The sequence below is a fragment of the Gopherus flavomarginatus genome, chromosome 1 (assembly GCF_025201925.1).
Source record: "Gopherus flavomarginatus isolate rGopFla2 chromosome 1, rGopFla2.mat.asm, whole genome shotgun sequence".
Classification (NCBI taxonomy): domain Eukaryota; kingdom Metazoa; phylum Chordata; order Testudines; family Testudinidae; genus Gopherus; species Gopherus flavomarginatus.
Window position 1 is genome coordinate 143,924,605 of NC_066617.1, and position 11,110 is coordinate 143,935,714.

Below are 11,110 nucleotides of genomic sequence, written 5' to 3' on the forward strand. Positions count from 1 at the left end.
ACTAAAGCAGTTGAGTTACAAGACCAGGTCTGGGGTCTCTTGTTCCTTGATTCCTAGCATTTCTCTCCCTTCTCTTGTTCTTTACACCTCCAAAGTGGTGAAATTTTCATGCTGATACCATCCCCTCTAACCTCCCCAGATATCATCCTCTGTGCCACCACTGGCTGTTACTAGGGAGATAGTTAGGGTGTCCCAAAGGGCAGGTAACTTCTTAGGCAAAGAATTGCAGGGTGTAGGAGGGAGTCCCAGCTGGAGATAGTTTTCTTTGTGTTTGGTTTCCCATATCTCTCCCTCTGTCCAGTCCTTGTGTTTCTTCACTGAGAAGTACTGTGATAATGGAAGATGGTTGCACAGAGAAAGTTAACCAAGGTACATCAGCCCTATAAGATATGTTGTCATGCAGTGCAACATTACTTCCAGTAGCCAGGAAGACTATTGTGATGTCACAGAGAGTGACAGAATCTGGGAAAGAGCTGCTTTGATTAGAAGGCAGAAACCAAAACTGACAAAAGCAGCCTCAACCCTCCTTGAGAGATAGTAGAGATTTTCCAAGCCTCCCCCAGTGAGGGGTGGGTGTGTCTCCCTGTGGAGGCTGCCAGACACTGTTGCTGTGGTGTATCTGACTATCTCCTGTAGATCCCCAGGAAGGGGTGACACTTGAGAAATGGAGGGAGCATGGTGAGGGAGAGAAACTCAGCCTGTCTCCTGTGCCAGGGAAGGAAGCTTCTGCATAAATCAGCTCTAAGTTCACAAGCAGCCAGTTAGGTTGGTACAGTTTATCGGTCAATCAGAGAACTTGATTCCCTGGGAATGTTTTAAAACCAACACACATGGTTAAATCCTTCCCTCTGATTCTTTCTCTCTCCCTGCTCAAGGAACTATGTGGTTGTGCTGCCAGCGCGGCTGAGCTATCCCTCCACAGAGAAGGTCTGCATGGACTTGAGTAACGTGAAGAGCTCCATGCTGCTCACTATCACCCTGGAGACCAAGATCAAGACCTACAAGCTGCTGGATAGGTTCGTCTGGGAGAGGAGACAGCTCAAATGCTTCAGCTTCCCTGTAAGTATCTGTGGGACTTTCAAATAGTGTGAGTTGGATGTGAGTGTGCTTGTGGAGCTTCCTCACTGTTTGGCTTGGCTAGGCTAATGCACCTGTGTGAAGATGTTTACTGGTGTGACTGGTATAGAAGGACATGCCATGGTATTCAAATACCTGTTGTGACATACCAGAGTACAATTCAGACTTCTGTGCAGCTGTGTTACCCTGCCCTGCAATGCTGGGTGCTTTGCAGTACTTTGCAGAAGTAGCTCCCACCTGGGTCACTCAGAAACAGCCTTCCATTATACAAGCCACACCCTGAGTGTCTGTGTGTAACTGCAGCTTGCCAATCATACTTGGGTTACATTTTGGCTCTCACCAGCCTTGTAGATCCCCAGGAGGGGGTGACACTGCAGGGTGACCCTAACACACCCCTAGTCTTAGATTTGTCCCCAGAAATGTATGTTCTTTACTGCCCAGCCCTCTTCTGGACTATACAAGCTATATTAGGTCTGTTATTTCCTTTAAAAGGAACAATAGGCACACAACTTGCCACTCTAAATGGAGTTTCCCAAACACTTCAATTTAAACACTCTGGAGTAGATAAAACAATATAACAAGGTTATTAATAAAGATTTTAAGTGAGTACAAGTAGTGAGGCATAAGTCAGAAACAGTTACAAGAAAGATAAAATGCAACAGGTGCCTAACTTAACAAACTGTGTTAAAATCTAAACAAAGGTGTTTTTGTTGTCCCCCTCCCCCCCCCGGGCTTTCAGCAGTCTTACTGACCAAACTCATGAGGTCAGGACCACTCCCCCTAGTCCATCAGCTGTGTCCTTTACGCCTTCAGGTGTAGTGAAGCAATGGGAAGACGGGGGTGGCTCGTGGTGTTTCTCCCTCCTTTTTGTAACTTCAGTCTTTCTTGAAAAACATTTCCAGCTGGTTACCAGGAGACAAAGTCTGTGGGGGGGAAGGATGTTCCTTGCTACTTCCCCCCCCCCACACACACACCTGTTAGAGCTTCCTTTGCATCCATTACTGCTTGACTTTATTTACTGCTTAAATGCAAATTAAGCAGAGCACATATTCCTTTGTCTGAGACAGACCTGTTTGCCAATCTCAGTTTGGAACGTGTTAATACGTTATGAGATTCCACTTATGGCATTAACATACAATGTTGCCACACATTTTGTCAGGATGACACTGATCAGTAACTTTAGGTTTCAAACAATACCTTACAAGGCAATACTTTGTGCCAATACCTTACAAGGCATTCTCTGTACAAAGATTATTACAATAGTGTGTAGGGTGTGAATATGGGGTACATTCTGTCACACCTGTGTTGATTTCAACTGTGCTGATACCTCTGAGCCATCTCTCTTGGATCTTTCTCTAGTATGCTGTGAGGGAATAGGAGCCAGAGAGAAAGAAGCAGGCAGGTAAATTCTGGTTACTTATCACTTATTCCATTGCAGTGACAGGGTAGCTGGGAGGAGAGGGAAGAAAAGTAGTGGGATGCTGGGTAAATGGGAAGGGTGTTGGCAACATTTCAGCCAGTGCTAGCTCCACAATCTGATGCCCAGTGCCTGGAGTAGGGGCAGATACCAACACACATGATTGCCTGAGGGATGATGACTGTATGGAGCCGTCTCTGTCCTTGTTGTAGAAGACAGCAGCACTTGTCCCACAGCTATATGGGTTTGCCTTAAGAAAGCTATTGTTTCAGGCAACATCACTACCATGCCAACACTCAGTTCATGTTTGGAAGGTGCTCTTCACAACCATGAGGGCTAGAGGCTTAATTTTTTTTAAGGCAGGCTGAAATTCTGGAACACAACTCTGTGGCAACTTGAAAAGACCGCCATAAGTATGCAGATGTTCATTAGGCTGCATAATTGTATGCTAAGGGGTCCTGAAAACACCATGTCTTGTTTAGTTTAATTTACATAACAAGCATAGAATCGTAGAACTGGAAGAGACCTTGAGAGGTCATCTAGTCCAGTCCCCTGCACTCATGGCAGGACCAAGTATTATCTAGACCATCTCTGACAGGTGTCTGTCTCACCTGCTCTTAAAAATCTCCAATAATGGAGATTCCACAATCTCCCTAGGGAATTTGTTCCAGTGCTTAACTACCCTGATGTCCAACCTAAACGGCCCTTGCTGCAATTTAAGCCCATTGCCTCTTGTCCTGTCCTCAGAGGTTAAAGAGAACAATGTTTCTCCCACCTCCTTGTTACAACCTTTTATGTACTTGAAAACTGTACCCCTAAGGCTTCTCTTCTCTAGACTGAAAATATTGGATTTGTTCTATCTTTAATTGTTTTTGTTGCTCTTCTCTAGTCTTTCTCTAATTTTGTCCACATCTTTCCTCAAATGTGGTGCCCAGAACTAGATACAATACTCCAGCTGAGGCCTAATCAGAGTGGAGTAGAGTGGAAGAATTACTTTCTCATGTCTTGCTTACAACAGTCCTGCTAATATCCCAGAATTATATTTGTGGTGTGTGTATGGTGGTTTGGTGGTGGGTTTTTTGTTTTTTTTTTTTTCTTGCAACAGTGTTACTGTTGATTCCTGTTAGCTTGTAATCCAGTGTGGCCTCCAGATCCCTTTCTGCAGTACTCCTTCCTAGGCAGTCATTTCCCATTTTGTATGTGTGCAACTGATTTGTTCCTTCTTAAATTGAGTACTTCAGACCATTTCTCCAGTGTGTCCAGATCACTTTGAATTTGAATCCTGTCCTCCAAAGCACTTGCAACCCCTTGCAGCTTGGTATTGTCTGCAAACTCTAAGTGTACTCTCTATGCCATTATCTAAATCATTGATGAAGATATTGAAGAGATCCGGACCCAGGACTGCTCCCAGTGGACCCCGCTTGATATACACCCACTTCATGTATAAGGATGCTGAATGAAACCCTTCTATTTTCTTATGTGTATATGTTTTCCTTGTTGCCCAAAGACAGGCCCCAAAATTCAGTTCTAGAAGACTGAAAGCAGGATCCTTGCTAGTTGTACAGAGTAGTGCACTGACTGGGTGTGCCCTAACAGGTGTGGTTAATGAGCAAGTCCAGTAATATTAGGGCCCAGAGGGAAAGGTTTTTGTGGCGCTGTAGCAAGAAGCTCTTCCTGCCCCAAGCTATGTTGTGGCAATGTCAACACACATGTCACAGCCCTTGGACACTTACCACTGCAATTCACATGTTCTGCAAAGTGTTTTATTATAAACAAACTCTGAGTGGTTGTAAATGATAGATAAGAAAGCTGGGCAGTGGGCTCATGGTCACATACCCACTGAGTCATCTCTATTTTAACTCTCCCCTGCTCACCATGAATACAAGGAGAGAGAGAAATGGTACTGGTTTGCAGCAGTGCAAGACTGTGCTATGCCATTCACTGGAGCGCAAGCTGTTACTCTTGGTCTCTTATCCCCTAGGGTGAACAGACAGCAAGTGTGAAAAATCAGGATGGGGGTGGGGGGTAATAGGAGCCTATATAAGGAAAAAGACCCCAAAATCAGGACATCTGGTCACCCTATTTCCTCCCCACACACACACACACTCATTAATGCAAAGTAACTGAAGTGTAATGGTCTCTGGGAGGAAGGCAGCACATGATGTTAGTGGAGATGGGCTGTCTGGGGCATTTAATGAAGTAGGTATTGTGTTGATTATTAGTGCCCAGATTCCCTTTGTCTTCCTCCTCTTCCCACCTCATGCCTGGCAGCTCCCAGCACGTGCCCTAGTCAGGACCAGCGCTAGGGTTTCTCGCGCCCTAGGTGCACAGCTATGTCGCTACCCCGCGCGCTGGTCCTGCGGCTCCGGTGGAGCTGCCGCAGCCGTGCCTGCGGGAGGTCCACTGGAGCCGCAGGAGCAGCGGACCGTGTGCAGGAATGCCTGCGGTAGCTCCACTGGAGCCGTGGGGCCAGGGGACCCTTCGCAGGCACTACTGTGGCAGGTCCACCGGAGCCACCTGCTGCCCCCCCTGGCAAAATGCCTCCTCCCAATAATCCTGGCGCCCTAGGTGATTGCCTAGGCTGCCTAAATGGAAGCACTGGCCCTGGCCCCAGTATTTGGTACTGCTCTAGGTGTGTGTTCATTTTGATGCTTGGTGAAGGAGCCACAGGCTGGTAACTATTGTCTCGTTCAGTCCATTGAACGATGGCAAAGGTCAGATCTGTGCAGCTAATGGCACTGGTGAAGCCCTAACTCAGCACATCTTTGAGTTGATAAATACTCTTCACCTAGCAATAACCTGGGGGAGAGAGCTGGAGCCCACTTTCACCTACTTCTTGACACTTTCACAGTATGTAACAAATCCATATGCAGCACCTAGTAGTCACAACTACCATTTAAGTCACACTCTCGTGTGTTCTTGGAGCTGAAGGAGCTCCAAGAACACAGACCTCTTCAGCTAAAGGAGAAGTTGCTCAGCTGGCCGCAGAAGTAGGTTCCTTATCTCCTCTGTGGGGACTACTCACTAGTGGGCAATGTGATCATTAATTTCCTCTTCTAAGGATTGTGCCTAACTCTCCTAATATTGTTTCCTGTGTACCCCAGGTCCCACCTCCTTCAGGGGGCACTGAGGAAGTCACTACCATTCAGCTGTCTGTACGTGGGGGCAAGAGCAAGATAACTGAGAAGAAACAAGTCCTGATTCAGAGGGCCAACAACAGCACTTTTGTGCAGACTGACAAGCCTCTCTATATGCCAGGACAGCTGGGTAAGAAGGGATCTGCCCTGAGGGATTTCCTTTCTCTGTGTTTGTGTGCATGCAGATGTGCCATTGGGTGTGCAGTTGTGAGCGTTTTTTCTTTGTGTTAGTGAAAATGAGCATAACGTGCAGATGAGACTGTTGTGTTTGTATGCATTTGTGTTTGCAAGGGCGTGGGCGTGGGCAAGTGGCTTTTGGTGCATGTGTGTTTGCAGATGTGCATGTGACGAGGTATTTGTCTACAAGCTGGTATATAAGCAGTGTTTATCCTCTGGCGAGTACACGTCTGCAGATCTATTCACGCCTAGAGGTTGGCGTGTGCAGAGGTCTGCAAGTGTTATGAGTGATGGTAGCTGAAGGGCTGTGTGTGTTTCTGCACCAGTGTGCACGTGTGAGTTTGCAAGTGTACACGTGTCTGGAGATGTTCGTTCACAGATGCTGGGGTGAGTAAGATAATGCCAGTGTATCTGCTGGTGTGTGCAACTAGTCTAGAATTTTTCCTTTCCAGTGAGCTCCCTGAGAATCTGCGCAGCTATTGGCAGAGCATTGGCCTTTTTAGGGAGGGGTGTGTGTGTATGTGGTGTGTTTGTTTTGTTTTGTTTTCCTCTCTCTCTCCTTTCACAACCCCTGACCAACAGATTATTTTTCTTAAAAGGTCTCTCAGGCTTCTCCCACACAGCCAAAATAAACTCCTCCCATTTCACACCGAAAACACCTGTTGTCTTTCAGCTTCATCTCTTCAGAACCCTGTAAAACAGATGAAGTGGAAACACAAGCCCAGCGGTTCTCAACTATATATTTTTAAACCCAGGGACCCCTAAACTTAAATAGACAAACCTGCAGACCCCCAACCAGAGGTGATTGGGAGGAGGAGGGGGAGGAGCACACAGGGTTACACCCACCACCACCCTCACTGATTTCTGCCTTCCATTGGCTATGCTCCCTGCTGTGCTGAGGTAGCAGGGCAGTGGAGTGATGTCTCCTTGTCTAGCTGCTGCCTACTCATGGAGTCAGTGGCTGTGAGGCAACCCCTTCTGATGGCCGGGGGAGATCTCTCTTCTGCAGTGATGCTGCAATTTTGGGTTGCACCTCCCCCCCCACTCCCAATTCAGAAAGGCTGAGTGGCCCGCTGAGTTGAGTCGGGGAGGGTGGAGGTGGCACTACCTCCTTGAGCTCCATCATGTGAAGTTGAAGCTTGACCCTGAGCCCTGACACCCAAGGCTGAAGCTTGATCCTTGGTGGACCCCCTGAAACCTGGTCATAGACTCTGATTGAGAACCAGTGCACTAGACCCACCTCCGCACCACACTTCACAAAAATACTTCCTAAGTTCTTTTTCTCCTTGCTACATATTTCCCTCCCCATCCCTGTCTTCAAAGCCCATCAAGCCCTCAAATACTTAATGCCTCAAACTATGAGGCTTCAGGGAACATGCTGAAATGATGCCTTGAACCTATGTATGCAGCTGGGACTGGGGAGATAGGCTTGGATCCTCACATGAAGATTAGTCTAAAGGCATTTTATTTTTTCCCATTTGCAGTGAGGTTTCGAATTGTCACTTTGAACAACAATTTCATCCCACTGAATGACAAGGTGAGATGTGGCAGGGGAAGAGGAGAGAAGGAGGTAGTGTGTAGAGAGACCCTGCATTTGCTTCTGCCCTGGGGCAGAGGGCTTTGTACCTCAGGAGTACCAATCTGGGATCTCTCAGCAGCTCCAAGAGTTTGAATTTTCAAAAGGGATCTGGGATTTCCCCTTTAAACTCCCTTCCTGTTGTTCCTGGCCCCCAGATCCAAACCAGAATCAGGTGGCTTCTGAGTGCTGCCAGCACTGAGCTGCCAGCTGTAGCCCAGCCACCTCATTCCCCTGAGGTATGGGGAGCTGCTCCAGGAAATTGAATTGTGACAAATATGGTGGTGTCCTGTAATATCCTGGATAAATCTTGTGGAATTAAGTTAAACCTTCCTGAATTTGCAGCAAAGAATCCTGTCGCACCTTATAGACTAACAGATGTTTGGAGCATGAGCTTTCATGGGTGAATACCCACTTCGTCAGATATATTCACCCACGAAAGCTCATGCTCCAAAACGTCTGTTAGTCTATAAGGTGCCACAGGATTCTTTGTTGCTTTTACAGGTCCAGACTAACATGGCTACCCCTCTGATACTTCCTGAATTTAAGTTTAATATCTGGGGGCAGGGGTCTATTGTATTAAATGACTGGTTTATGTATTTTGTGAGCTATGGATTGTATGTATTTCCATGGGGAGGGTAAATACAGCCCCTCCAAGAGCTGGAACAGTGAGGGGTGCTTAGGCAAATTCATTCAGGGTGTCACCCTTCCAGAGAAGTGCCACCACCTGCAGAGGTTCACATGTACTAGTTCAAGCTCGATTATGCAGAGACCAGCAGACAATGAAAGGATTGGAGATTACTTGTCTCAGGGCCTTCTTTCTGCTCCAGCACATAGACAGGATCCCCTGTCCAAGGGGTCCCCAATCCTTAGGGGAGGATTGGAAGGACTTTGGCCTACCATGGCCCCCATAAGGCTGGGTTCTTCTACTGAGCAAAGGGTGTTAGGAACTTGAGGCTACAGGAAAACCCGGGAGTGGGTGAGGTCTGGTTAGTTTATTAACATGCAGGGAGGTTCTTCTGTCTTCTCTGTAATGCTTTCAGTATAAAATATGCTTGCTTAGAAGAAGCTATGTAGTAGATACACTCTAAATAGAAGGTAAAAGAGGCCTGGTTAGACAGTCTGACTTTGCTAGGGATATCAGTGTAAGCAGGGAACCGTTCAGCCTGGAAACAACCTGGTCAGGAGCAAGAGAAAGAAGTGTCTTCACCCAAGAGAGGTGACAGCCGGGGAGCCAGAAGCCTAGAGTCGATGCCCTTGCTGGACCATAGAGGGGGAACAGGGGAAGTTGCTCTGACCTATGATGCAACCACCTTCCCTAAAGCTGCCTAGGAAATTGTTTAAGAGCTATTAGCATAAAACTAAAACAGGGAAAAGCAGCCAGCCAAGCTAAGGAAGGTACATGAGACTCCTCCTTTGCTGCCAAATGGGACTCTTCCTCCTGCAACCTCCCCTGGGGTCTGTGGGAAGTGTCCAGGCAACTTTGGAAGTTTTGTAAAGGGGGTGGGAATCATTATTTGCATACTTTCAAGCCTTGTAAGGAACAAGAGAGGTTGATCTGAGCTCACATTGCTGGGAGGCACAGGCACTGACTTTCTAATGTGCCAGCACCCCACACAGCTCCAGACTTCTTCCCACCCCTGTCCTGTTCCGCCCTTCCTCTGAGCATGCCCTGACCTTGCTCTTCCCCCGCCCCCCGCGACTCCTGCATGTCACTGAACAGCTGATCACTGGCGCATGGGAGGTGCTTTTGGGGAGAGGGGGGAGGCGCTGATTGGCATGGCCACTGGGAGGTGCTGGGTGGGGAGGAGCTGATTAGGAGGAGGGGGGCTGCCAACCACCCACTGTGGTTTTTTGTTTGAGGTTTGGGCTTTTTTTTTTTTCCCTCCTCCATTGGTGCTCCAGCCCCAGAGCACCCACATAGTTGGTGCCTATACTTGGAGGTTCCTGTTACTGTAACAAAACACGTGCCACATGTTGCACACTGTGGTCACTCAGAACTTCATGGCAACAGCAGGGCTAGAACTTGGATGCTCCTGCTGTGAATGCCCAGGCCCTGAGCACAACCTCATGGACTTAAGAGTAGGGATGGATTTGGCTTCACCTCTCAGGGTGGGGGAGGTCCCAGCCCATGAAGCAGGTTCTGTTCCCTGCAACAGCACAGAGATCACTAATGTCTGGTTTTCTCTTTCAGTACCCACTGGTGGAGCTGAAGGTCAGTGGTTCTCATATGCATACTGAGATGCTTCTGTTCTCCATTCCTTTCTCTTCACACACACAAATGAGAGATCAAGACTGTGACTCACTCAGGTCTCCTGCATGGCAGTGCTGACCACCCCCTCCAGGAGGGTTACTGGCCCTCTTCCTGCAGCTCTCGGCTGTGAGAAGCGTGCATTGGAACTATTGTCTCCTGCATAGCAGTACACAGTAGTAACCTGCAGGGGGTGCCAGACTGGACCCCCTCACTATTCCCATCTTCCCACCAGCACTGACAGACTAGAAACAGGGTGTCCTGCACAGCAGCAGAGATTGCTAATCTCTAGGGAAATGGAGCCTCACTCTCCCATCCTGCAGAGCACTAATCTGCTGGGGTCACCTAGCCCTGCCTCCACAGCTTCCTCAGTTCCTACCAGCCCGTGGAGAACCTGAGACCAGGACAGGGAATCAACCTCAGGTCATGCACAGTAAAGGACAGTGTGAACTGTAGGGCACCCAGAGCCCAATGACAGCAGCAATTCTAACCCCTGCCAGCTCCAGGAGAGTGAGGCCAGGTCAGGGAATGGGAGCCAGGTCTCCCACCTACCAGTACAGGGCACTACCCCTAGGGCACAGAGTTCAGCCTCTGCAGTGCTCACAGCCTGTACTGGCCCCTGAAGAGCAAGAGACCAGGCCTGGAACCCTGGTCTCCTGCATGGTGGTACTCTGCATGACCAACCAGGGCCAGCTCCAGGCACCAGTGAAGGAAGCAGGTGCTTGGGGCAGACAATGGAAAGGGACGGCATGTCCGGGAATTCAGCGGTGGGTCCCTCAGTCCCTCTTGGAGCCAAGGACCCACCACCAAATTGCCACCAAAGAATTAAGCGGTGCAACTGAGCTGCTGCCGAAGTGCCGCCAATCGAGGCTTTATCTTTTTGTTGTTGCTTTGTCTCTTGGGGCAGCAAAAAAGCTGGAGCCGGCCCTGCCACTAACCTTCAGGGGGTGCAGGGCCCAGCCTCTGTAGCACTCCCAGCCCCTGTCTACCCAAGGGCTCGGCTGCATGGGGAGTAAAACAGGGAAGATGGGATGCATTTTAATCCTGTTTCTGTCCATGGCATCAGGATCCTGAGAATAACCGGATTGGCCAGTGGCTTAATGTGAAACCAGCACGAGGCATCGTGCAGTTGTCCTTCCAGCTGGCAGCCGAACCGCCCCTGGGAACGTACACCATCAATGTGGACAATGGGAAGGCCTACAGCATCTTCAGTGTGGAGGAGTACGGTATGGAGGGGAGAGCAGCATGCAGTTTAGGAGGCAGCAGGACCACTCCGCTCTCTGACAGTCCCAGGGGAATCTCAGCCTGAGGAAGCCCACTCCCTATCCAACCCTGAGACAGACACTGCAAGCGAATGCTTGCCTTAGAGAAGACATCCCCACCCCTTCTCTCCAGGGACATGCTGTCTCTGGGAGTGCCCCCCCCACACACACACACACTCCTCTCTAAGCTGGGTGACAGCCAACCAACCTGTT

The 11,110-nt window shown here is 48.8% G+C and overlaps 1 protein-coding gene across 1 annotated transcript in view; it reads left to right on the forward strand.

Moving 5' to 3' along the window:
* The first annotated feature begins 882 nt into the window (after nt 1-882).
* A2ML1 (alpha-2-macroglobulin like 1) overlaps nt 883-11,110 on the forward strand; it is a 64,525-nt gene continuing 54,297 nt past the window's right edge. Inside the window, exons 1-5 of the mRNA XM_050943143.1 lie at nt 883-1,059; nt 5,599-5,761; nt 7,293-7,345; nt 9,579-9,599; nt 10,702-10,861. Of these exons, the coding sequence (XP_050799100.1) occupies nt 934-1,059; nt 5,599-5,761; nt 7,293-7,345; nt 9,579-9,599; nt 10,702-10,861 (523 nt within the window). The 5' untranslated portion in view covers nt 883-933. The remainder of the gene's footprint in view (nt 1,060-5,598; nt 5,762-7,292; nt 7,346-9,578; nt 9,600-10,701; nt 10,862-11,110) is intronic.